The sequence below is a fragment of the Fusarium keratoplasticum genome, chromosome 1 (genome assembly GCF_025433545.1).
Source record: "Fusarium keratoplasticum isolate Fu6.1 chromosome 1, whole genome shotgun sequence".
Lineage (NCBI taxonomy): Eukaryota > Fungi > Ascomycota > Sordariomycetes > Hypocreales > Nectriaceae > Fusarium > Fusarium keratoplasticum.
Genome location: NC_070529.1, coordinates 1344659 through 1370632, shown reverse-complemented (window position 1 = coordinate 1370632; position 25974 = coordinate 1344659). Strand labels below are relative to the sequence as shown.

The window sequence follows — 25974 nt, the reverse complement described above, 5'->3', positions numbered from 1 at the left end:
GTTTGGACTCTATCCTGAATCCCGCCGAGTTCATTGACCTGGTTAACGAAATCTCCATGTCTCAATTGCTTCCTCTTCGTTCATGATCATCCATTCCAGAGGATACAACTCTACCAGGCGTGCCTCAGCGAGCCCCTCCCATCCAAGCTTAGCCCGCCCCCCCGAAAACCTCGATCATGATCCGAAAAAGCTCTAATCATGCCCCAACGCGCACCCCCCTCCCTCCTGCTGAGTCAAGCTGATGCGAGCAGGACTTCCTAAGCACGATGCCGTGGTAACCCACCGTGGACAACGGCCCATTACACGAGCCTGACAAAACAACCGATGGGTCTCATTCTCCCAGCTAGTGCGGGGTCTCAGGGCCGACTCACGCGCGGTTAAGCCTGTAAGGCTTATTCACGATTTGCTAAGCCAGCAGCAAGAACAGAACTCTGTTGTGCTGGGTGAGAGCTAGCTGTCCTCCATCTCTGGCGCGGAGTATCGCCTCTTTCGCGGTTCATTGCACTGACCCGCTGCCGTCATTGTTTGTCCCATTGATTACATATCGACATTGAGTTTTGAATAATCTCTGTTCTTCTCGGATATAGCCACGCCATGTTCCCTGTCCGTGGGGATTGCCTGATTGATCAACCCATATCCGGTCTCAATATCTTGCTTTCCCCCCTCGCCCCGTGCCCTCCTAATCTCTTCGTCCTTCCCAACCACTTCAAGCCCATCAGCTCTCACCGACATCAACTGTATCGTGCGTGCGTGCATGCGAGCTCCGGCACGGTAGCTTGCTGTGGATCATCCCCTTCCGTCCATCGGCAGCTCAGCATCCGCTAGACCAAATCGACATCTTTCCCCTTGTCCACCGCCGCCAACGAGCGTCCACCTCGCCCGAGGCCATGAAACGATTCCTACTACAAATCTCCTGCCTGGACCCTCTTTCATGCCAATGCAAAAACTTGGACAAGAGATTGTCTCATAGGGACATGCAAACAACCAACAGACGGTCAGACACAATAGCCGGGGTTCCATGGTGATTACATTTCTGGCTTAGTTACAGGATAACAACCACGACTGGGTTGCCATGGCGGCCATATCCCCTGCCTCCATACCTGCCTACAAAAGACTTGACATCCATATGTTCTATGCCACAGCTTCTTCTTCATCCCACCGAAAACTCCGTTTGAAACCAGTATCCAAAAACATGATTGGTATGCCAAATAGCATACCGGGACCGAGGACAAAGCATCTCGACCCCCATTACATTACCAGGCCAGATCCAAACTCCATGCTTTCGTTAAATGACTTGTTAAATTTAAGCTCAGGGCCTCTGAAATGGGAAAAAATCATTGCGTTGAAACGGAAAAGATAAAGGAACGTGTTCGTTTCGTCATCGGAGTGATCGTCGATCGTCGTCTCGTGGGTGCGCGCTCGATGGCTCGATGACAATCTCGGGGAGCTGTGATATTCTCAAGCTCGGTAATTGCGGTGCCCCGTCGCGTCCGCGTGGTGTACTGTGGTTGTCACTGCCATCGTGCCCGTCGCCGGCTTGTTCGGCCGGCCCCACTTCACCGTTCTGCGGCCCCGAACCCAGGTCACGCTCCGCCGTACGTTGCGAAGAGGACCGGTATGGGCCGGGATAGTCCGGTGGAGGTTCGTTTATAGGTGTCGTGGACCGCATGTCATCATTGAGTGGAATGTCTTCATACTCGGGAGGAGGCATGGTCTCATCTCCGAGATCAGCCTCAACCAGCTCAGGACTTGAGCCGGCTCTTCCGTCGTCGTTTGGTGTGCCTGCTCGCGAACTTCCGCGTGAACGCGCAGGTGCTAGGCTCGAAAAGTCGTCGTCGTGGCTGACCGCAGAACTGCCACTACGTCCCCGCTGATGTCCCAAGCTGGCGGCATCAGAGAGCAACCCTACTCGTTCACTTTCCGTGCTGTTGGCTCGAATCCTCGTTCCATCGTGACGCGCAATGCCCACGTCTGCGTATGATACACTCGAGACAGATCGCTGTCGGCTCTCCTTGATTTGGTCGACGGCTGATCGGAGGTCGCTGATGGTTGTGTTCTCATTTGCTAGACGTGTCTCGGCACGGATCTGCTCGAGCGTGCGGTAGTCGTTACGGGTTCGGGCCTCGCGGCGGCGTTCTCTCCTATCCTCGCGCTCCGCTAGCATCTGCCGTCTCGCCAACCTAATCTGGTAGAGCGTCTCCATCTCGTTGTCTCGGGCTTCCTCCTCTTCCTCTGCCGTAGGCAGATCAATAATAACATCCACTCCATCTCGTTCACCCTCTCGTCCGAGAACCTGTTCGTTGGGGTTTGCCATTTGCCGGTACGCAGGCAATGTGAGGACGGAGCGGACAGAGGTGTTACGGTCGACAGTCGCGCCAGCATTGCCGCTACGGTTCGCCTGGCTGTTGCGGGAGGACGCACTGTCGCGGTTGCGTCGGCCGTTTGAAGATGCGTTGTCGAGCTGGTGCGAATTCCTTCCACTCTCGCCATCGTCGCCAGCTGTCTGCTCGTAGTTGCCCTGTCCTGACCTTCTAGTTATACGTGCAAAGAAACCAGGCTTCTTGTTCTCGGTTGTCGTTGGCTTCCGTTTCCTCCTGGAGATGAATACCCAAAATGCCACGGCGACAGTAAAGGCGACAGCACTCGCGATAACCTATAATTGAGGACGCGATTGTCAGCGAGCGTCTACCAGCGCGCCATTTGGAGCAACTCACGATAAACACAACGGTATTCCTGTTTCCTCCATCATCCGCCCTCTTCCTCACGTCTTGCGCCCGAGGCCGTAGACCATCGGGGGCATCCCAACCCCGTGGAACTGGAGCGTTTAGATACATTCCTGGCTGGGCTGCACCATGTAGAGTAGGCGGGCGTCGGCTGCAACGACGATTGACGGCAAAGGCGATGGTGACGGAGATGGCGGGATCGTGCACCGGCGTCGAGCTCGATTGGATGCCTCAGTTGACAGGCCGGTAGACGCGGAGAGAGGGAGCAAAGGTTAAGGTGAAGAGATGGAAGAAAGCCTCAGGGCGGCGCCGTTTAGGGGACGGAAAGGTTAATTGACGGGCTCGACTAATTGGAGGGGGTAGTTCGAGGGTTGAGAGCCGGAAGCACGGAGCATTCAATGAAGCTTGTGCCTGTGCTTTTTCCCTGCCACAACGGCAACGCACGCAACGGTCTCGCCTCTTTCTGGGCTCGGCGGAGGGTTTCTGTTTCCAGGCACAGCCGCCGTGTGTCGGGCGCGAGCGAGGTTGGTTGGTTGGCTTGGCCCTGGCTGAGCTGGCTTTGACGATTGACAAGGGTGTTTCGGGGCGTCTGGGTCTGGATGTCGTACTTTTACGCGCTCGGTCCCACAAGTCAATCGACAAGAGGAACAGCAGCTTCGAAAGAAGGTGCTGAGTCTGAGTGTAGGGACAGAGAGTAATAAGAGAGAAAATGATGTAGACCTGTTCAAGTTTGCGACCCGGATCGCGGGTGGCCAAGAGCTCCGCTGTCTGTCAGATCCAGGGATATCGCCCGCTGTCAGTCTTTTGCAGGCGTGAGGGTCTCTTGGTGGTGACATCAGCAGGCGGCTGTGGCCATGCTTACTCCTCCAACGTCCCTTTGGTCGCGGTCTAGGCGTTCTTTGGACAGAAAATAAGGGCTTAGATGAGACGGGATGATGAACGAGGGAGCCTACAGTACAAGATCATCGAGCCTGTTATCAGTTTCCCCCTCTCTACTATTATTCACATGGAACGATACCGCGCTGGACCCCATCTCCTGACTTGACACCAGCCATGGAGCCAGCATCACCATGTTCAGCGGTGACGCTAACAGATCAACGCAGCATGGACCTCTCGAGGGCTTCTTCCCCTCTGCCAGCAAAACAAGCGTCAACCTACCGCCGGGGTCAACGGGGTCCCCGGCTCGTGTCCGGCCGCCCACCATTACGCAACCACCCAGATCCACGGGCCCAATCCCCGAACAAGGGTTTCCGGGGACCCGGAGGAGGGCAGGCACGAGAAGGGAGGCCGTTTATTCAGCCAACTTGGAGGTTTTTCCGTGTCAGGTAAAAGACACAACACTGCGCCCTGATGATTCCAAACCTGTGAGTCCCATGCCTCCAATGCACTCCGTTGATGACCAGCATGAAGCCAGCATCAGTCCTCAAATGTCATTGGAGCCTTTCCGGTGGCTGGTGGCTGAGCCCCTCGCTTAGTGGCTCCAGCCAGCCGTGTCAGCCTCTCCGCAATGGATGCACTTACAGCTAATGATCAGCTTCAGAATTCTCGCAATTGACAACCCCTTCTTCCCCTTGCGGTTCACTCTGCAGTTGCCTTACCACGATGAGTGTAACCACTCTGCATCTCGAGTCTTAGATCGCAAGTCCTTCCCTGCGTCTTGTCTTATCAGACTCGGATAGCTGCTTCGTTACGTAGAGTCTCGCAATGCAACGTCCCTCTCGATCGATCCTACACACGACGGCATAAGAAACTAAGTTGATGCAGATGCAGATGCAAGCCTCGGCCTCGCCGTTCTGACCCAACGGCTTCCATAACGTTCTTCTTTTGCTTTTCCAACGTGGATTGTACAGTGGAGGCGTTGCCCCATCGTCATAATGCGGTCTGTCTCAGGCCACCGGCATCATCCCAGCCCCAACACTGAACGGCACCACTTGTATACCTTAGCTTTCCAACGACGCAGCGAGTTGGCGTGGCATCTTCCTGGGCTTGGGGATATTGTTTCATCAGCAATATTCCTGTCCCATAAAGCTAGCACAACTTCTTTCAAACCAATGGTCCCAGCCACTTCATGAGAATACCTTGCCCGGCCCAAAGAATGAGGGGCTGCCAGCACACGCAACAGACATAAACGTAGATGATGTAGTGTGAACTAATACTTAAAGAATTAAGGATATAGAAATAGACGCCAGGACGGTTGAAACGCCTGCAATCCAACCACCCAAACGCCCCAACATGCCCAACCTGGAATCAATTTATCCAAACTTCTTCTCAAACTTCTTCAGCATGCCCGTCACGCCACGCTCCAGGCGTCCGGCGTTCTCTTCGAGCTTGCCTCGCGGCTCTTTCTGCTGTGACTGTGGCTGGAACGAGTAGATCTCCGAGTTGGCCATTTCAGTCTGCGTGGGGCGGTACACCTGCTGGTGGACACCATACTCTGCTCCTCCCTGAGGAGCTGGCGCCTGCTGGTGAGTGTAGGTGTATTGTGCAAAGCCTCCCGGGGGTGGAGGAAGGCCTGGGTTAGTTGTTGGCGGCGTCGGCTGCGCTGGGGGTTGCGTCTGTGGCGGTGGTTGTGTCTGGGGAGGTGGAGGTGGAGGCGCGAAACCGGGCGAGCCAGGGAAGTTTGCAGAGTATGGGCTTCCCAAGCCCTGAGCTGGCATTGTTGCGGCTCTATGAAGTCCGGGGTGCTGGCCAAACTGAGGTGGAGGCAGTCCAGGGCTTGTAACCCCTCCGGGAGGGAATTGAGAAGGCGGGGGCATTCCAGGAGTGAAGGGCTGCTTCTGATAATCGTAGGCGACAGCCACAGCAAGCGGGTTGAGCGGGTCCTCATCCGGAGGCGGCGTCTTCTCTCGGTGTTGTATCGTCTCCGGAGCGGCGGGGGCGGCCGGGTTGTACGCCATTGGGACAAATGTGGCAGGTTCCGCCGGAGCCTCGGTCGACGGGGCCGGTGCGGTCGGGGGAGGCGCAAAGCTCGGCGCGCCAGATGAAGGCTTGGATGACGCATACTGGGGGTCAGAGATGGCTACATTCTCTAGCTGCTGAACAACGGAGCTCATGGGAGCCGGCTGCGGGGGCGGACCGGGCTCATCCAAAACCTCCACGAGGGATGGTGGGACGACCCTTCTGACACCATTCAGAAACTGGAGGGCATCCTTCTGCGTCCAGAAGTAGATGTCCACCGAGTGGAGCTTGTAGTGGTATTTGTTCTCATTTCGGGGATCATAAGTCGGCAAATGCCAATCGTTCTGGTCGACAGGAGCCTCGGGTGCCGTCAAAGTGACCATGCAGTGCTGCTTGTACGAGTATCGAACGTGAGTCTGGTCGAGGACTGATTGCGCAATGTCAGTGTGTGCCCAACAGCTGCTGTGCCCCATGTTAGGCCTTACATCCTTCAAAGGCGTCCTGGTCCTCAGTGCCAGGTTGGTTGGCAACCTCAATGCGACACCGGCGCTCGCCCGCATGCTCAAAGAGGTAGACGTAGGAACCCTTGTCGAATCTGTGATGCCTGGGCTTCACATCCTCGGGGCTGTAAAAGTAATGAACATCTCCGAAGCTTTACAGCAGAGTTAGTATCTGGAACGTCTGGCGCAACAAGGCGCAACTCACAGAGTAGCAACATTTTCCTCTCCTGGCCGCGCCGCCATCTTGAAGCTCAAGCTCTTGAGGGGTTCAGCACAGCAGCAGCTCCGATAACGAGAGAGTAAGACTCGAGACACTGGTCGCAAGAGAGAAAAAGGAGGAAAAGACGGGTCACATCGCCAAGCTCCCACAACTTGCGGGCTCCTTGGGCTTTTGTACCCTCCTGCCCTCGTGCGCCACTTGGCTCGTCGGGCGGCACGACGACTGATCTGCTCCTCTGTTTCCAACGGACGACATGATGCATGTGTGGCCCTGCAAAGGTTGTCGATGTCGGCGCTTAAACGCCTGTTCTTGGGGAGGGGAAGCACATGTGCCAGCCAATCCGAAGAGTAGGACCCTTGGTGTCGTTAAAGCTGTCCCACCTCCAAATTAGCGGCCCCCACCATCGAAGCTGCCCAAAGACAGACGCCAAGAATGAGCACGTGATTTCGTGTTCAAACTTGCAACGCGTCCAGTCATCGAGGGGCATTCGTCACGTCTCACTTCTTCCTTTGTGCTGACACGCGACGGAGATCGAGACGGCATCTTGGTCGTTGTTAATGATGCCTTCGATATCACTGACGACTGCTATGGACTTATCATTATTCACTCCTTGAGATGACCTCATTAGACCAGCCGGAGGAGAAACCTCCGTCACCATCTACAGAGGAGACACCAGAGCTTCCTGGTGAGACTGAAGATGTCAAAGAAGAGGTCACCGAAAACCCCGATGAGGATACTCTCAAGACTCTCAAATACTCCCTACTCGGTCCTTCGCTCCTAAAAGCAGGTCAGGACAAGGTTGATCAGACCAAGGTGCGTTCAAACTCAGCTTCGTTATTAGGCATCACTAACACCAAACCAGGTCTCTGAGATCATCTACAATGCCTCCAAAGGATCCAAGTTCTTTAACCGCGAAGAAGTCCGTGACAAAGTCCTCACCCGGAAGATCGAGCAAATCATCGCCCGCAAGGCCGAGCTCGAAAAGAAGGACCTCACCCGCGATCTACGCAACGCTGACCGTCTCATCGCCGAGCTCGAGCTTTCCCGTGACTTGACGCAACACATCGTTCATGTGGACTGCGATGCCTTTTATGCAGCCGTGGAGCAGTTGGATCGACCCGAATTGAAGGACCTACCATTTGCTGTCGGCGGTGGCGTATTGACAACTTGCAATTACATTGCCCGCAAGTTTGGCTGTCGATCAGGCATGGCGGGGTTCGTGGCCAAGAAGTTGTGCCCAAGTCTAATCCTTCTGAAGCCAAATTTCGAAAAGTATAATGCAAAAGCACAGGAAGTCCGGGAGGTCCTCGTAAACTACGATCCACGTTTCGAAAGTGCCAGTATCGACGAGGCATATCTCAACATTACAGAGTACTGTCAAGAACACCAGATGGACCCAGCAGAAGCTGTCGAACAGATGAGAAGCGAAGTCCACCAAAGAACCAACATTACCGTTTCTGCTGGCATAGCCGCCAACGCAAAACTTGCCAAGATTTGCTCCAACATGAACAAGCCCAACGGTCAATACGTATTACCAGGTGATCGGCCTACCATCATGGCCTTTATGCGCGATCTCCCTACACGAAAGGTCAATGGTGTCGGCCGTGTTCTTGAACGAGAACTCCTCGAAATCGGTATCAAGACATGTGGCGATCTTTACGCTCAGAGACAATTTCTCAACCCTCTCTTCGGCGACAAAACCTCAGAGTTCCTGTTCAAGTGCTATCTCGGTCTGGGACGCACCAAGATTCAACCAGCTGAAGAGTATGAGCGCAAGAGTGTCGGCACAGAAAGCACATTTCGTGACATGTCCGATCCAACCCAGCTACGAGACAAGCTACGGTGGACAGCCGAGGAACTTGAAAAGGACATGAAGCGTGCCGAGTGCAAGGGTCGCACCCTCTGCCTTAAGGTCAAGCTTCACACTTTCGAGGTCTTGACCCGTCAGGTTGTCCTGCCGCGCGCTATCTGGCTCGCAGACGACCTGTACAACTATGCCCTTCCCATCCTCTCCAAATTGGAGCAGGACATGCCGGGTATGAAGCTACGGCTGATGGGCTTACGATGCACACACCTCGTCAGCACCAAGAAGCCTGATACCATGGCCTTTTTCGGTTTCCGGCCGCGCAGAAACGACTCGGAAGACCGCCAGTCCGAGGGAAACCTCAAGAGAAAGGCCAGCGACGATGATGGAGAATGGGAACAGTGGCCAGAGGCCGACTTGCAAATCGACGATGCAGACGGCCTCTTGGAAGGCTCGTCAAGCAACCAGGACAGCCCCGGAGACTCACCATATCGAAGGCACGGCAAGGAGATTGCCCCCAACCCTGTAAAGGAGCAAGCCGCCGAGGAATGGTGGGACTGTCCCATATGCAGTAGGCCACAGGCTGCCGATGAAAGGCAGTTCAACGAGCACATAGACCTCTGTCTATCTCGGCAGACAATACGTGACGCCGTGCAGGAAGATGGCCCTTCCATAAAGAGGGACACGACGCCGGAGCCCAAGAAGCCGCGCATAGCAGACAAGAAGAGAGGGCGACCACGAACAGTCGATCCCAAACAGAAACAGCTGTTCTTTGGATAGATGAGATGAAGTTTATGATGATGATCCATGCAATCAAATAGGTCTATATATACTCTGTACGATTAGTCTCTTACATATCCATTTTGGACTATCTCTTCCGTTGCCTGAACCAGATCTTAAAACATCACACACATCCTTAAACGCCTTGCTCGCACATATATCTGAGATAGACCTTTATATGGCCCTGGACTCGCGACTGGCGATCCTGTCCATCGTTTTCGTTCTCCTGATCCGTGAGTCCTCTTCCTCTTCCTTGTGCAACTTCTCGCCCGGCAGCCTGACAGCTTTATCCAAGGCGACAGGCAGACCTCGGTGACGCCCTCTGATGATCACCATGCACAGGATGAGCTTGCTGCCCGTGTGCATACCTCCCGCCAAGCTGTAGCTGTTGTTGGCAACGCCCATGGAAAGACCAACGCAGCCGTATGCCGACACCACCTCGAACAGAATGTTAAAAACACTGTATTCAAGAGGCTTGTCGAGGAAGTTATCCGTCTCAATGATCATGATGATAATGACAGGAAGGATAAGCCACCACATGTCGTGGGCAAGCTGGCCGCGAATCTGCTGGCCAATGAAGGAGATGCGAGAGTTGTCGTCGGGTCCTTTGGGCGGAGCGCGCACACCCACACCGTGAAATGTCATTGATCTCTTGACGGTTTTGTGAGCGGTTTTATGAACCGCGGCCGTGACTCTGCGTCGCAAGGGTGTCTTCTCAGGTTCCTCCGCAATCGTGGGGAGATTATTGCCATTCTCTTCCTCTAGCATCTGCGGATCGTCCTCGTAGATACCGAGAGATCGCTCCTCATACACATTCGAGTGTCTCATGGTGATGGAGACAGGATAGACTGAAACATACATCATAATCATGTACAACAGCTGAACAGCAGGATACAGCTTAGCTATCGAAACAACAGCGAAGCCAGCGGCACGCACAGCTTGATTAATGTTAGCAGGAGTTACGATAAGAAGTCAAGTTTTACTAACCAACTGCCTGGAACCATCCAGCAATGACTCGATCAGATACAGGCATGTCCTCAACGACAGGGTTACCAATGTTGAGCACTTCGAATGCGACCCAGTCGATGGTGTTGATGGTGGCGATGACAGCAAAAAGCCACCATGTTGCACGAGAAGGGAAAAGGGTGGTGTAGACACGTCGGGGGTACTTGAGGATAAACTCGATGGTCTCTTTCCAGGGGCCATGCGCGGTTTCCGGAGTCGTCAGTTTGAGTACCTGGAGACAACACCAGAGAGAGAGTCGCAAAAGAAGGGGGTAAGCTGTGTTTCCTGCCAGGATGAGGACGCCAACAACAATCTGAACAAAGTAGGCGTCTTGAAAGGCTGACATATTGGCATCGAGAAGAGACATGCCAGCGTTGTTGAAGGCTGAGGATGACAGGAAGATGCCGCACCACCAGGGGTTCACGGCATTGACTGCCGCCGCCTCAGGTCTATAATTGTTGATCCAGGCACCCAATGCAAGGGCGGAGAGGAACTGCCAGAGAAAGCCGTACAGAGGAACGGCGACCGCGAGCACCTTGAGCGCTCTGTATTCACAACCACCCAGAGCTTCACGCTCATCGGAACTCAAGTCGTAAAACTGTCCTCTCTTGCTAGTGTTGTGTGCGCCCAGGATCTTTTTCCAGTGCAAGAGGAAATCTTCGGATTCATCGCTTTTGGCCGACTCCGCCGTCGAGGGCCGTCGTGCCCCTGGCAAACCCCCATTGTTGTCGTCGTTATGTTGGTAAATGGAGACACTTCCTCTGCGACCATTGGGATGCGCCATGCTACTAGCGAACGTGATGTGATCGTTGGCGCCAGGAGAAAGAGTCGGATGGGCTGCTACCGTGCTCGTATTACTATCGTTGTCCTCCGAGTCAGAAGAAATAGACTCCTCGGGCGCAGACCTTGCGCGGCGCATGGGAAGAGTTGTAGCCATCAATTCGTCGGGGTCACCCTTTTCCATCATGGTACGCTGGCGGGTGCCCAAGCCAGGGAGGGTCGTCGTGGCTGGGGGAGACGACTTGAATTTGTCAAAGGTAAAGAATCTCTTAAGTGCCGGGGTTGGTTTGGCAGCGGCACGACGCTTTCGCATTTCTCGCTCTGCCATGACGATATCCTCGAATCGCTTCTCGAAGGCATGCTTTCGTGCCATGACTGTCCAGAATGAGACCCAAAGCGCACTGCCGAGGATGAATAAAAGGTATAGCAGAACCTGCTGCCATGTTGTGATTTCGCTAAGATTAACAGTGTTGAGGCCGACGTCGCAGAAGGACGACACAACGAGGAACAAAGCATCGATGTAGCGGATGCTGCGACTTGGCTCGCTAGACCCCCAGAAGATGACAGAAAAGAAGAGAGAGCCGAAGATGAAGTAGGCGTAGTGGATGGTGATGTAATTGATGGGTGGGATAAAACGGCTGACGGTCTCGAGTCTTGGATGTTCCTCCAGGAGCTCCTCCCATCGAGTCTTGATGGAGGAAAGCATCGTCGGTTCTTGGGGGCGATATGCCAAGACGTGTACCCCGGTTGGAATGGTCAGCTTCCAAATAGAGTGCGCAGAGCCTCTCAGGGATTTATAAGTGGTTCAGCAAGAGGCTTTTTACTTGAAATGAAAAGACATGTCGACGAAATATGATAAAGAGCGGCGGAATTGGGTGATGCTGGTGGCGATGTCGGCATGCAAGTGGTGATGAAAGAAGTTGAAGTCGGTACGAAAAAGGGAAGCGACGTGAAAGAGAGCGCGGGAGCACTAAACTACCAAGGGGGCCACGCACAGCGGAGCGGAGGTAGGTGCCGATGGGAGGGTCGTCGCCTCTGCAACAGAAAACCTGCAAAGCTCAGACAAAGAAAAGGAGACTTGACAACTGGCTATGCATCATCCAAGGATAAAACGGCGTGGAAAGGGAGAAATCGAATGGATGAGACGCGACAGCGGTAGCCCCGATGTGCACTGCCTCACGGGTCCCGTCCCCTGTGGTACCTGCCGGTACCTGGGTGCTCCATCTCACCCGCTGGAGCTTAGAACATGGATGCTTTATCGAATGGCCGCTAACAGCGCGGTGAGTATTAGGTGAGGCCGATGGGGACAACACTGAAGGGCAGGGGGTTAGGGATCGTGTAATGGCCCAAGCAATGCTATAACCCAGCGTTGTGAGGGAGCCAGCTCGGGCAAGACGGCACAGAGGCTGGCCTCGAATAACCTCTTTGCCTTTCCCCATGAAGCCACAAGTGGATGAGCGCGATACGAAATGTCCAATGTCGTCCCGTTAAGATTTTGGCCATTCCTCTCCAATTCCCGCCCCTCCACTCCCAGCGGAAGCTCCTTTTTAGTTCCCGGGGAGTGCTAAATGGCCAGCGGGCCCGGGGGCGCGTCCGGGCGGGTATCAGTGGAGGTTTGACTGTCCCGTCACGGACTCGCAATATACCGTTCAGTCCGGGAGTGGATGGTTGTGCCGTTTCATCCATCCTTTTAGATGCAACTTTAATGCTTGCCACCGTCGCCGCTGACTGTCAGCACGCATCGGCAATGCGGCTTGACCGTTGACAGTTCCAGTGCCGTTCATCACGGAAGATTTCTCTTGTTCCCACGATAATGGTAGCTCGTCAATGATCCCTGAATCGTCCCTGATTTGGTGGTGGCTGAGCAGCTGGGCACTGGCAACTCTTCAAATGAGCTTCCATGGATCCCAATCAATCCCCGCCCTTGCATAAACCAATAGATTGAGGTTCGTTTGTGGCATCATAGAGTTGAGAGTTGGTTGTGCAACGGCAAATCGCCGATGTTTGATGTGGCTCAGCAGGGCTCCAGGATCGCTAAATGCATGTTGTATACCAGACTGTTTGGTCCCTGTAGCCGCGGCAATTGAACAAGCTCCAAATATTTGAAGTTCTGGTACGATGTCAACTGGACAAATAAGCTCATGGTGCAAGCCGCTTCGGTACCTATCTCTCGTCAGCACTTGTGGAAGCGAAGAGGTCCTCCAGGCGAGGCGAGAAGAAACCAATACGCAAGTTCTCGCCTTAGATTTCCTCCCCAGTGTCGACTCGCCGAGGATGAAGTAGTCAGAGGGGCAAAGGATGCTATACTCGGGCTACCTTGACTCTTTTTCCCTTGCTCTGTGTTTGCTTTTGCACATTGATGGGGATAATGTTGTTGGTGAGGACCTGCTCTCCAATCAACTCTAGCCAAGTGATTAGATCCGATCTCGTCGGTATTGGCATTTCTTGGCAGTCGCTTGTCCACTCTATACCAAGCATCAGTTCATAGTGCTCTACCTACCTAAGACACATGCAACACAACATCACCATGTGCCGTTGCAGTCCTTGTCCGTCAATTTAGACTCCAGCTAAGAATCACGGTGCCGCTGTCATCAATCAAGCTTCCCGTCGGCGGTTAGCTTCATCGATTGATCCGTCGCCACGTGGAAGCCACGACGACGCCTGTTTGAGTAACAGTGGGATGATGGGAGTGTGGCTCAGTGCTTTCCGAAACGAACACGGCTACACCTACGATATTTGAGCCATCTAACGATCAAATACAAAGGGTATCCTAAAAACAGCAAAAACAGCAAAAACAACCACACTAGACAAATATTGTATTCCAAAGTACAAGCTTCAAATGGTCACATTTTTATTGTTCATCGAGATAGGGTAGGTTTTCGCTTGTGCGAGACTCTTCTGTTCCACCAGTACCTACCTACCTACCCGGCACAAGTAAGCTGATGGTTGCATTTATGCGCCGTGCTCTTGAGAGCTTGCCACGAACACTGCGTATTATACTGACGGTATATGCCCATAACACGTCTTGTTCATGCATATGTCACCTGAAACAACCCTGCCTACGAATACGACACCTCCACGACTGAAAACTGCCTCCTAAGACATATCCCTATTCTCCAACTCGAACTCGGACTAGGGGAGATAGCTATAATACATCACCCAGGCTGGTACGAAGCTCGATACCATGCTACCCATATACTCCATGACTTTGCTATCATGTCGATAACACCTGGTTTATCGCTTGCTCGCTGCTGGGCATGGATCTCCCTACCCGGCATCGTATCGTACACTCTACCAATCTCGGTTCATGGCCCAGGAAATTGTAAGGGCGGAAGCACTATTCTTCCATCCAAAGGGAGCAATACGTATTCCTCTGCTCCGCTTAACCGATATCCCACATCCATCTGACTCGGTAGTGGGGGCTCACCGGCTGACCGACAATGTGCAAGCTACGACAGCATGACTCGGGCAGCACCACATACATACATGTGCCGGCCCTGGGGTCGCACGGCGTATCTCGGTATCTGATAGAGATTCAATTCTTCGGAAACCAAAAAGTCGTGGCCCCAACCGTGTATCCGGACCCATTGACCGCTCTTACCCCCAGCATCAGAGGTATCATGACATGACATCACCGAACTGTCGCGATCTACGGGCATAACCTGCTGTCATCCATGCAGACCATCGCTACATGCCCCGGACGGTCATGTAGCTGCGGCCAACAGTCACCTGCTTGGCGATGCCCAGCGTGGGGCCTCCCAGGGAGTAGAAGCAGAACGACGTCGATAGTGACGAGCTCCGGTTTTTTTCTTCAAGTTGTACATCTAAGATGGGGTATGCAAGAGCGATATGGTCGTGTACATGGTCATTACAGCTCCTCGTGAACGGGGGCGTCATCAGTATCCGCGAGGATGGTCTTGGCGGCGTCGGCAGCCTCAGCGACGACGCTGGCGACCTTCTCGGCAACCTTCTCGGTAGCAGACTCGGCTGCCTCCTCAGCGCTCTCGGTGGCAGACTCGACCTTCTCGACAACCTTGGTCTCGATCTTCTCGGGCTTGGGGACGCCATCGATGCCGACGAGCTCCGTCTCGAAGACTATAGGTTCACAAAGTGTTAGGCGGTAAAGATGAGGCGAGAAGGAGGAGGGGGATCAACGTACTCAGGGTCGAGCCGGCGGGAATAGGGCCAATGGCTCGCTGGCCATAACCGAACTCGGGGGGAATGGTCAGAGTCCTAAGTCAGGGGGTCAACAATTGGGGCATCGCCAACAATGCGTTGTGTCTTCACCCACCTCTTCTCGCCGATGCACATGTCCAAGAGACCCTGATCCCATCTTTGATTATCTGTCAGCGTCGGGCTCGAATGCATCACGGTGAGGCAAACACGAACCCCTTGATAACCTGGCCGCTACCAAGCTTGAAGACGAGGGGAGTGCCCCGGTCGTAGCCTTGTGTGTCCGAGTTAGCATTTGATTTGCGTAGCGCAGCTGTCGCAACGGGCGACGCAAGGTGGAGGGTGACCTACTGGCATCGAACTGTGATCCGTCGGCGGCGAGGGTGCCACGGTAGTGCATATGGATCTTGTCACCGTTCTTGGTCTTGCGCTCGCAGACGACGGGCAGCGTCACGTCAATCTTGAGCTCCTCGGCGACAACGCCAACGGCGGCAGAGGCCAGGACAGACAGGATCAGGGCGGCCTTCATGGTGGCGGTTCGGGCGGGGTGGGCACCGATGCGTACAGTACTTCGGGTATGGAGACGGGGAGGGAGGGGCAATGGAAGAAGTGGAAGGTCGGCGTGGAAGACGTTGAGAAGCCTGAATCTGGAGGCTTGTGACGTCGAAGGGTGTGGTTGGTTTGGAGGGGAGGCGGTGCGATGCGAGGTTGTTGGGTGGATGGATGGTTCCCCTTGAGACCAGAGGGGAGCCTCTCAGTCGCGGCGACGTGGCTCGTCCAGAGGACAGCCAACCTAAACTCTACAGCGTGACCTCTGCGCTGGGCTGGCCCCTATAAACAGCCAAGCAACAGCGTCATAGCAGGGTCCAAGCCCAGCCTGGGACAGCTGGCCAAGTCATTGGCCAATGGCCCACGGTCCGCCAGATGGCCCCTAGTCGCAGCTCCTGATCTGGCGCTAGGTTGTCCCATCCCGTCCGTATCTTTATCTCCATTCGGAACCCGGGGAGGGCTGCAGGACCGGATCCCGTCATGAGCGGGCAAGGCGCAGGACGCAGCAGCAGCATCTTTGCAAGGGCCCATCCATGAAGACAACGTTGCGATGCCAAACACGCCCTGGGTATGCAGTCACGTTGACCGCGTCAACACCACTTCTGTCGCCAATCTGACGCCTTGCCTTGCACAGCTTTGTTGTCTGGCAGGGCGACGAGGCGAAACCATTTTGCTTCTCCCATGTGACCCATGACGAATACACGACGCTTTGCTGTGATGCTGCGTTGTATTGGCTCTAGCCGACACGAGCGCTGTCCAAGGTGAGGCGTAAAAAGGAAATACTCAAGCCGGCCTTGTCCGACTAGTCACCGGGAAGGCTGTGATAGAGTCAAACATCGCGACGTCACTGGGTGATGATGTTTGACAAGTTCGATGTGACAGCGTCCACTGCCGGGTCCAGCCGCCCATCCATCCCTCTGCGCAGCACAACACCGTCAACAGCCTGGGGCGGCTGGGGCGCTGGAGCATCGGTTGACTCGCCGCGCGTGACGACGTGTAGGGCGAGAGGGTGTAGGGCTCCAGCTAATCGTCATTCTTGCAGCCGAGTAGTCGCATCAGTTCCTGCAGCAGAGATGCAGCAAGCCGGGCCCACGGCTCTTTTGACCCTTTGCTGGGATGGGATGGCACCAGAGAGAGCCTGCATGTGTCAGATCCACCTGAGCGAGAGAGGCCCTGGACCAAGCGCTTCAGACGCTTCACGGCCCTGTCTCGCCTTGATAATGGTATCCCCTCCCCTCAGGAGCAATGAGACAGCGATTAATCATCCTCCCTTCCCCCCCTTTCCGCCCGGCTGGGAAGTATTCGCGTCCTCCATAGGCTCGGGCCCTCTCGCCCACACACACCTCGGTTTGGGCATCGACGAATCTATCTGAATGGAACGAGCCGGGACGTTGAGCAAGGGCGATGCCAGTTGCGACAAGAGTCGAGGCCAGCCTCAAAGGGGAGCAAGAGCCCAAAGGGGCAAGAAAAAGCAAATAGGGGAAAAATTAGTCCGTCCGCAATAGATCTGCGAGACAGAGATTGGAATGACAGATAGAGCAGGTAGATTCACGAGCCTGCACGCTCCATCCTCCGCCAATATTAATTAACTGACGATGGGTGGATGGGTCTATGGAACCCAAGGCAACGGTACCTGGATTTGCCGGTTGATGCGAGGCAGAGGCTGGTGTCACGGCTGGGCTTGCGCTGGTGCCTTGTGCCTGCGATGGCTTGCTGCGGCATCAAGGGATCTCATGCAGTCACTTCAAAGATGCTTTCTCACGTGTCTCAATCATGACCGTGAAAAAAATAAGCCCTTTGTCCTACCAAGGGTCTCACAGGCCCTTACCAAGAACTTCGACCGAGACAAGCGAACTCCGTGGCCCCCAATTACAGGCAACAACGGACCCTTTTCCTCCTTGTCCTGTTTCGTCTATTTTGATTTTCCTGTCCAGCTTCTTTTGGCTGCCGCTCACTCGCTCGCACACGCCGTGGGGCTTTGCCTTGCCCTGCCTTGCGCCGGGTTGCTCATTCGCTCTGAATGGCTCCGCCCCGTCCCAGCGACCAGCGTCACCCAAGCTTCACTTGACAGCTTTTTTGCCACCGAGACATGTCCCCGTGCCTTTGGAAGCTCTGAATGCCAGGATCCTTCTTTCTGGTCCCTTGTTTCTCATCGCCCTTGACAGCCACTCGATGCCCAATGATTTGCCTACGCCCCGTCGTCCTGCACCCCGACTACACGCCCCTGGTCCCCTTTCCCCCCCAGTCCTTCATCGTAGATGGCCGCTATCGTGCCGGGTCCGGGAGCCTGCCAGCGCGCGGTTCCTCGTGTGGTCTCTGCTTGACTCACTCCCTCAGGTTCCATCTACCAACCGTCCAGGAGTTGCCTTGCGCTTTGCCTGGCAATCCTTGTTCCCCAGGCAGTCAGGGCTTGGGTTAAATCCACTTGTCCTGAGGGAATGGTAGAGTACGTACTGTCGGTTGCATCGCCATGGACTTCAACTACATATAGACCCCCTTCCTCGTCACAGCTGGAATTCCCCTTTTATCCTCACCAGACACTTCCAATCTCCAACCTCCAGCATCCAGACAACTCTTGGTCTACTTTAGCAAAGTTTTACACACAACAAAGCCTCACGGTGCAAGACTCTCCAGCTCACACAACAACACCAACAACAACAACACTCAAAACCGCCATCATGAGTGCCCCCTATACAGTTCAGATCCACCAGAGCTCCAAGGAGCCTTCCATCCACAGCTCCTACAGCTACTCATCTGGATCCTACGTCTCCTCGACAGACTCGACCCCTCGGTCACTTTCCCCTGGAGAGTACCGCGAGTATGGTGCTGGTGAGTTTCATCATCTGCCCGGGCCTCCGGGCTCAATGCCGCTCGGCCCCACACTAACCATCAACGCAGACAAGCACACCACTCAAGTCGCCAAGTCTGGACGAAACACCGTCATCAACCACCACAAAGTCGGTTTCGAGCAGTACTCGCCCAGCCCAACCTACTCCAACAGCTACTCTCGATCTTGAGCGTTCTCGACTCTTCTTTTCCTTTGTTCTCTGCGACTCTTTGACGGCGATACACACATGTAAAGGATATGGGATACAGCACGGACCGGCGTTTTAGGGGGTCATCGAACAGGATTATGCGCAGCGTGGCGATGTATCATTAAGCGACTGGCGATTTGGACAACTCAACTGGGCATGGGAATTTTTTCGACAGCCACCTTCAAGTTGTGGGCTTTGGGCAGGATATTGGGACTGGAACAGGATTTTTACTCTGTTGGTTATGGGTGGACGGGTATACGGATACACTCACATGTACACTTCTTCAGCGCGACCCTCGGGGTCTGCACTGACTTACTTCTAGAAGGGCTGGGGCCCTGGCATCCTCAATCTCTCTGTCTTGTCTTCTACGAGATCAGATTGGGTTTTCAGCCCGTCGGCCTGGTCCGACGAGCATGAAACAAATTTCAATTTTTTGCTCTTGCAAGCCAACCGCGTCTCCGTCTTGTTTCACCCCTCCCCATACCCCTTGATCTAAATTGCTTCTTCCTTGATTTTTTTTTTTCTTCCTCTGCGAAGGATTCAAGGGTATCCTGTGAACGATGGTGTGAAGGGTTGGGCGTTGCTATATCTGGGGCATTGGGTTCCCTCCCGTCCGGTACCTGCAGCCCAACTGTCGGCAGGGGTCTGCCTTTTTTGATGCTCAATCCCGTCTTGCCCGCACTCCTCCTCCACCATCTCGGAGCATGCGCGTTCTCCCCGCTGTGATTTTCCCAAGGGGGATGGATGAGAAGTGGCTTCTAATAGTTGTGATTCCACTTTCCATGCATCAGAGTCACGGCCCAATCACAATGGTGAGTCCAGGGTCTGCCCGTCACACTCAAAGTTGGTTTCTGTGTTTAGTGCTAGAATAATTCGAGGATTTCCCATGATAATTACAAGACCGGCCAAAATGCCCGGCTGCAGCCGAAAAGCGCCCACTTAGTCCCATACCATATTGTTAACATGCCTGCCCAAAGTTTGAAAAATCATTTCACTCGTCCCGAGTCCCCATGGTTTTGGGTATCATGAGCGCCGAGGCTCATGACCCCGTCGCATGACATCATGCTCAGGCGCCACCCTCGCGCTTGGCATACTCGTCCTCGATGGCCTCCTCGTACTTTTTGGCGGCCTCGTCCTGCCCGGTGGTGCGAGGGTCATCGTGCAAAATGTCCTTCTTGATGAGGGCCTCGGGGTCTGGGCGGTGCGAGATCTTGTCGTTGAGCTTGTCCTCGAGCATGTGCTTCTGGAGCTGCGCGTGGTGGGGCTACGTCAGCAATGGTGGCTCTTCAACAAAGAAAAGGCAACTGGGCTGGGCAAGAGGGCTTGGATTGTCTTGTCTTGACTCACCTCCTTCTGGTGCGCCAGGAGGCCTGGCGCTGCGGTCGAGTCTGGGAGGATGTTTTCTGTTTGGGGGCCGTGTCAGCAATGCTCTATGTCGGCATTACCGGATTGGTAGGTCTGGGCCTTCTTACTCTCGACGAGCTCGGCACGATCGGGGCGGTGCTTGAGGTGGTCCTCAAGGGAGTTTCTCCGTGCCTGGTTGGGGCGAATGGGCGAGATGGGAGTCTCGTCAACCAGCTGGGGCTGCTGCTCAGTAGTGTCGGCCATTGCGGAGGTGAATGAGTTCAATGGTGATGTGAAGTACTCAGTGTATTGTGTTGTTGTAAGTTGAATGAAGATGGAGAAGAGAAGAGAGTAAACAAGTCTCAGACGGCGGATGTAGTGGTGTTATGTATCTCATCCAACGTTCAAGCTAAGGTCTCAGAATGGGCCGTTGATACGGCAGCCAGGCCATGTTTTTAATGCCATGTTCCGTCTGTGGTGCTCATCATCACCTGAGCTGGGATGGGATGTCCCGCGCGATCACCACAGCACGCCAGTGGGCATGTGGTTGCTACCCCGCAACCAAGGGACTGACCTGCGTCACAGGGCAGGGATTGGCGACCAGTCATTGACGAGCCCTCTTGTGAAGCCACTCGAACGGGCGTATTTTCCTCCGTAGGAGCCCTAACAACTTGGATAACAGCGCTGTAGCGAGGCTTTTGGCGGGTTGGAGCTTGTTTGGCGGGGATGGGGATGCAAGCCAAGACGCTTGATGCCGAAGGCGATGGAGCTGTTCCTGGAAGCGAGTGGGCCGTTTGATCAACAATGGATGAGTTGCATAAAGAGAAATGGCATTGAGTTACTTCCTGGCGTTATTGATGTCGTCCCAGCAGAGGAGCCATGTGTCACCCTACAACTCAGCCGTGTCCAGATTCATGCGGTTTCATGACACCACCTGGTTGCTCTAGGGATACCCTGCGAACAACGTCATCATAACTTGGTAGGTAATGTATGTAATCAAGGGTCCTGGATTTGGCACGTGTGTTGCAATGAGATGAATGCCTCTTGTTGAGTGTAAAGAATTGTTGATTTGGTCGATAATTGTGGGCTTTGCTTCAACACAATCGAAATCAACTCTCGCTTGAACTATTCTACCTGCCTAATACGGCAAGCAGCCAACCATCACCATATCAGTTGAATCGCAATCAACCATTGTTGATTTACAGCTTGGGATCCAGAAACAGATTTTCTGGAAGCCAAACTAACATAAGCAATATATCCCTGTGAAGGATCTACCAAGATTGATGGCCAACAGTCGGGGAGACAGGTGGAGTCATTTATTATTAGGCACAGACATTAGAGGCTGGCAGCGACTTGAGACGACCCTTTCTTCCCGACGAGGCCGGTTCTGGCACGTATGATGACGACACACCAGCTGGACTTGGTAGAAACGAAAACGATGTTATTCGTTGTGAGGCTTTGCTGCATGATAGGGACAACATTACAGTAATACCGCAGTAGGTAGACATCCAACAACAGCAATATTAAGCCATCAAGCATCTCTGTGAATAATTACTCATTTCAAGTTTCGGACTCTGAATGCCGCGTATTCGGAGACGAACCCGTGGATACGTGGATATCAAGGCTCATCAAGGAGCTTGCGAAAAAAAAAGTGAATAACCATTGCCTGTCCCCCGCCACTTGTTGCGTAAGATAGCGACAGTAGGGGGCTGTGCTGGGCGGAAAATCGTCGGCGTTTTCGTCACCTCCCGTCAGGCACCAGATCATCGCTGAACACAATCTCGACTCCAGCCACATCAAAGCTTCCAGCGTTTCCTTTGGAAAAACATCGCATCTTTCTCTCCGATCTATCCTACCGGAGTCCTTCGCTTATTTCTCACGGGATCGATCCTCTGATGCCCGTCTAACCAACTATCGCCTGTCTGGTTACCTTTCCTCCTCCTCCTCCCCCCTCTCCCCCCAATCCCCTGCACATCATGGTAAGGTGCCAATAACCCCTCCGGTGGCGCCTCTTTTGCTGACCGTTGCTCCCGTTGCGCAGGGAATATCAAGACGTCCCAAGAATAAGGACGCCCGCGCCGGGGCCGCGGCTGGCGCAAGCGGCAGCGCAAAGCCCAAGAAGGCCACCTTCGAGACCACCAAGAAGAAGGAGATCGGTGTCTCCGATCTGACCCTGCTGAGTAAAGTGTCCAACGAGGCCATCAACGAAAACCTGAAGAAGCGATTCGAGGGCGCCGAGATTTATACCTATATCGGCCATGTGTTGGTCTCGGTCAACCCCTTCCGGGACCTGGGCATCTATACCGACCAGGTCCTCGACACCTACAAGGGCAAGAACCGACTCGAGATGCCGCCGCACGTCTTCGCCATCGCCGAATCCGCATACTACAACATGAAGGCCTACAGTGATAACCAGTGCGTCATCATCTCGGGAGAGTCGGGCGCTGGCAAGACCGAGGCCGCCAAGCGCATCATGCAGTACATCGCCAGCGTGTCTGGTGGAGAGTCGGGAGACATCAAGCAGATCAAGGACATGGTGCTGGCAACCAACCCCCTGCTCGAGTCGTTTGGAAACGCAAAGACACTGCGAAACAACAACTCGTCGCGATTCGGCAAATACTTACAAATCTACTTTAACGCTCAGGGCGAACCCGTGGGCGCCGACATCACAAACTACCTCCTGGAGAAGACGCGAGTGGTGGGCCAGATCACAAACGAGCGCAACTTCCACATCTTTTACCAATTCACAAAGGGCGCTTCGCAGCAGTACCGAGAGACCTTTGGCATCCAGAAACCCGAGACGTACGTCTACACGAGCCGGTCAAAATGCTTCGACGTTGACGGCATCGACGATCTCGCCGAATTCCAAGACACGCTCAACGCCATGAAGATTATTGGCCTCAGCCAACCCGAGCAAGACGAGATCTTCCGCATGCTTGCGGCCATTCTATGGATCGGAAACATCCAGTTCCAGGAGGATCAGAGTGGTTATGCCGAGGTGATTGATAGGTCCGTAGTGGATTTCGCCGCCTACCTCATGGAGGTCACCCCCGAGCAGCTCATCAACGCCATCACGATCCGAATTCTGACTCCTCGAAACGGCGAGGTTATCGAATCGCCTGCGAACCCGGCCCAGGCACTGGCTACAAGAGATGCGCTGGCCAAGGCCATCTACAGTAACCTGTTCGACTGGATTGTCGAGCGCATCAACAAGTCCCTCAAGGCCCGACAACCAACTAGCAACACGATTGGTATCCTGGATATTTACGGCTTCGAGATTTTCGAAAAGAACAGTTTCGAACAGCTTTGCATCAACTACGTCAACGAGAAGTTGCAGCAGATCTTTATCCAGCTCACTCTCAAGGCCGAGCAAGACGAGTACGCGAAGGAGCAGATTCAATGGACGCCAATCAAGTACTTTGACAACAAGGTTGTGTGTGACCTGATCGAGCAGATCCGACCACCGGGCATCTTCTCTGCCATGAAGGATGCCACCAAGACTGCGCACGCTGACCCTGCGGCTTGCGATCGAACCTTTATGCAGAGCATCAACGGCATGTCGCACGCCCATCTTACCCCCCGCCAAGGAAACTTTATCATCAAGCACTACGCTGGTGATGTCACCTATACTGTGGATGGTATTACAGATAAGAACAAGGATCAGCTTCTCAAGGGTCTGCTCAACCTGTTCCAGCACAGCGGAAACCAATTCGTCCATACCCTGTTCCCTCGCCCGGTTGATCAAGATAACCGAAAGCAGCCTCCCTCGGCTGGTGACCGTATCCGAACGTCTGCGAATGCCCTGGTCGATACTTTGATGAAGTGCCAGCCTTCATATATCCGAACCATCAAGCCAAACGAGAACAAGTCGCCCACTGAGTACAACGGTCCCAATGTTCTTCATCAAATCAAGTATCTCGGTCTTCAGGAGAACGTTCGCATTCGTCGAGCTGGTTTCGCTTACCGTCAGGCATTCGACAAGTTTGTTGATCGATTCTTCCTCTTGTCGCCCGCTACTTCGTATGCTGGTGAATACACTTGGGACGGTACCACCGAGGCCGCTGTCAAGCAGATTCTCAAGGATACTAGCATCCCCAAGGAAGAGTGGCAGATGGGAGTCACCAAGGCATTCATCAAGGCCCCTGAGACTCTCTTCGCCCTTGAGCACATGAGAGATAGATACTGGCACAACATGGCCACCCGAATCCAGCGCATGTGGAGAGCCTACCTTGCCTACCGAGCCGAATCCGCCACTCGAATCCAGAGATTCTGGAGGAAGAAGCGAACTGGAGCCGAGTACTTGCAACTTCGAGACCAGGGCCACCGGGTTCTCGGAGGACGCAAGGAGAGACGTCGTATGAGTCTTTTGGGTTCCCGAAGATTCCTCGGCGACTATCTGGGCATCAATGCTACCAATGGCCCTGGAGCGCAGATCCGCAATGCTGCTGGCATTGGCTCAAACGAAAAGACCATCTTCTCTTGCCGAGCTGAGATCTTGGAAGCCAAGTTTGGTCGTTCTAGCAAGCCTAGCCCGCGTATCATTGTTGTTACAAACAGCAAGTTCTATATCATTGCCCAAGCCCTCGTCAATGGTCAGCCCCATATCTCGGCTGAAAAGTCCGTACCTCTGGGCGCGATCAGGTTCATTGGCGCCTCGACGGCTCGCGACGACTGGTTCTCCCTCGGCATTGGCTCTCCACAGGAACCGGATCCTCTGATGAACTGTGTGTTCAAGACTGAACTGTTTACTCAGATGCAGCGGGTAATGCCTGGAGGTTTCAACCTGAAGATCAGTGACACAATCGAATACGCCAAGAAGCCAGGCAAGATGCAGCAGGTCAAGGTTCTCAAGGATTCCCAGCTTCCAGTCGACTATTACAAGAGTGGTGGCATCCACACACAACCTGGTGAGCCACCAAACTCGGTCTCGAAGCCCACTCCCAAGGGCAAGCCAGTACCCCCTCGACCTATCACTCGAGGCAAGTTGATCAAGCCCGGAGGTCCCAACGGTCGACCATCTCGACTTACTGGCAACCGAACGGCCAAGCCTCGACCTGGTGCGGGCTCACGACCTACTCCTCAACCGCCAGCTGCCGTCACTGCTGCTGCCGCCATCCCCGCTGCCGCTTCCCAAGGTCCCGTCACTGTCCCCCATCGTCCTGTGTCGACACAAAACGCGCACGCTGCGGTTGCAAACTCCATCTCAAACCACACTCGCAATGCCAGCGGTGCTGGACGTGCACCACCACCTCCTCCCCCCCCTGCTGCCCCTGCACGGCCAGCAAGTCCCCCCAAGATCCTGGCCAAGGTTCTGTACGACTTTGCGGCCCAGCGGGAGAACGAACTCTCGATCCACGCCAATGAGATCGTCGAGATTGTCCAGAAGGAGAACAATGGTAAGTCAAATGGCAAGTCATCTTGTTCATACTAGTAATGAAACATGTCAACTAACACTGCTATCAAGGTTGGTGGCTAGCCAAGAATCAACAGACGGAGCAGCAGGCCTGGGTTCCTGCCGCCTATGTTCAGGAGCAAGCTCCTCCGGCTCCGCGTGCGCCGCCGGCCCCACCACGGGCCAAGCCGACGCCTCCGCAGCCCCCGGCCAAACGGCCTGCGGCTAACCGCAAGCCTGCCGAGCTGCAGCAGCGCGACTCGGGCATGAGCCTCAACACGCTGAACGGTAGTACCGGAAGTCGTAGCAGCACTCCTACACCCAGCTTGGGAGGCAGCCTGGCGGATGCTCTCCTGGCTCGCAAGAACGCCATGCAGCGGGAGAAGGAGGATGATGATGACTGGTAGTCGACACGAGTATATGCTTCACGAATCTTTCCGTTCAAAAAAGATAATGACAAAGATGTCGATTTACAACCTTGCGCGCGCGCACACCACACATACACACGCACACAGAGCATGCAAGAGCAAGAGAAAGAGGGGGGAGGGGCATTTTTTGTTGTATACAAGACTGAGCTGGGCAACCGAGTTGATTTGCTTGCTGGGAAAGCCCCTTTGTTTGTTTGGGGGGCGGGGCTAAAAGAGAAAGAGTCACGGCCGCTTGTTGGGTTTTTCTTGAAAGCTTTTGGGCAAGCGTATGGGGGGCAGGGAGGATTCATCGTCTGTATGCTTGGAAGGGAGAAGGGTTTACGTGGGAGGAAAAGCATGGATC

At 54.3% G+C, this 25974-nt stretch overlaps 8 protein-coding genes across 8 annotated transcripts; 3 read left to right on the top strand and 5 right to left on the bottom strand.

Moving 5' to 3' along the window:
- Positions 1–1378: 1378 nt before the first annotated feature.
- Positions 1379–2834, bottom strand: NCS57_00041400 (uncharacterized protein; the record flags this gene model as incomplete). Its single annotated transcript, XM_053050500.1, has 2 exons — positions 1379–2653; positions 2715–2834. 2 exons carry the CDS (start codon positions 2832–2834, stop codon positions 1379–1381), a joined length of 1395 nt encoding a protein of 464 aa, XP_052919015.1.
- Positions 2835–4975: 2141 nt separating this feature from the next.
- Positions 4976–6667, bottom strand: NCS57_00041300 (uncharacterized protein; the record flags this gene model as incomplete). Its single annotated transcript, XM_053050499.1, has 3 exons — positions 6327–6667; positions 6107–6273; positions 4976–6048 (listed from the first exon to the last, which is right to left on the bottom strand). The coding sequence occupies exons 1-3, from the start codon at positions 6362–6364 to the stop codon at positions 4976–4978; spliced, it is 1278 nt and encodes a 425-aa protein (XP_052919014.1). The 5' UTR covers positions 6365–6667.
- A 289-nt stretch (positions 6668–6956) lies between these two features.
- NCS57_00041200 (DNA polymerase kappa) lies at positions 6957–8925 on the top strand (the record flags this gene model as incomplete). The annotated part of the gene is made up of 2 exons (XM_053050498.1): positions 6957–7154; positions 7204–8925. 2 exons carry the CDS (start codon positions 6957–6959, stop codon positions 8923–8925), a joined length of 1920 nt encoding a protein of 639 aa, XP_052919013.1.
- A 174-nt stretch (positions 8926–9099) lies between these two features.
- Positions 9100–11416, bottom strand: NCS57_00041100 (Potassium transport protein; the record flags this gene model as incomplete). Its single annotated transcript, XM_053050497.1, has 2 exons — positions 9100–9863; positions 9913–11416. 2 exons carry the CDS (start codon positions 11414–11416, stop codon positions 9100–9102), a joined length of 2268 nt encoding a protein of 755 aa, XP_052919012.1.
- Positions 11417–14578: 3162 nt separating this feature from the next.
- On the bottom strand, positions 14579–15412 carry NCS57_00041000 (Peptidylprolyl isomerase; the record flags this gene model as incomplete). The annotated part of the gene is made up of 5 exons (XM_053050496.1): positions 14579–14805; positions 14870–14943; positions 15002–15043; positions 15100–15157; positions 15235–15412. 5 exons carry the CDS (start codon positions 15410–15412, stop codon positions 14579–14581), a joined length of 579 nt encoding a protein of 192 aa, XP_052919011.1.
- Positions 15413–17966: 2554 nt separating this feature from the next.
- Positions 17967–18449, top strand: NCS57_00040900 (uncharacterized protein; the record flags this gene model as incomplete). The annotated part of the gene is made up of 2 exons (XM_053050495.1): positions 17967–18261; positions 18331–18449. The coding sequence occupies exons 1-2, from the start codon at positions 18111–18113 to the stop codon at positions 18447–18449; spliced, it is 270 nt and encodes an 89-aa protein (XP_052919010.1). The 5' UTR covers positions 17967–18110.
- Positions 18450–19533: 1084 nt separating this feature from the next.
- NCS57_00040800 (uncharacterized protein) lies at positions 19534–20075 on the bottom strand (the record flags this gene model as incomplete). Its single annotated transcript, XM_053050494.1, has 3 exons — positions 19534–19731; positions 19815–19870; positions 19913–20075. The coding sequence occupies 3 exons, from the start codon at positions 20073–20075 to the stop codon at positions 19534–19536; spliced, it is 417 nt and encodes a 138-aa protein (XP_052919009.1).
- A 1712-nt stretch (positions 20076–21787) lies between these two features.
- NCS57_00040700 (Myosin-1) lies at positions 21788–25610 on the top strand (the record flags this gene model as incomplete). The annotated part of the gene is made up of 3 exons (XM_053050493.1): positions 21788–21790; positions 21853–25219; positions 25276–25610. The coding sequence occupies 3 exons, from the start codon at positions 21788–21790 to the stop codon at positions 25608–25610; spliced, it is 3705 nt and encodes a 1234-aa protein (XP_052919008.1).
- Between the last annotated feature and the right edge of the window lie 364 nt (positions 25611–25974).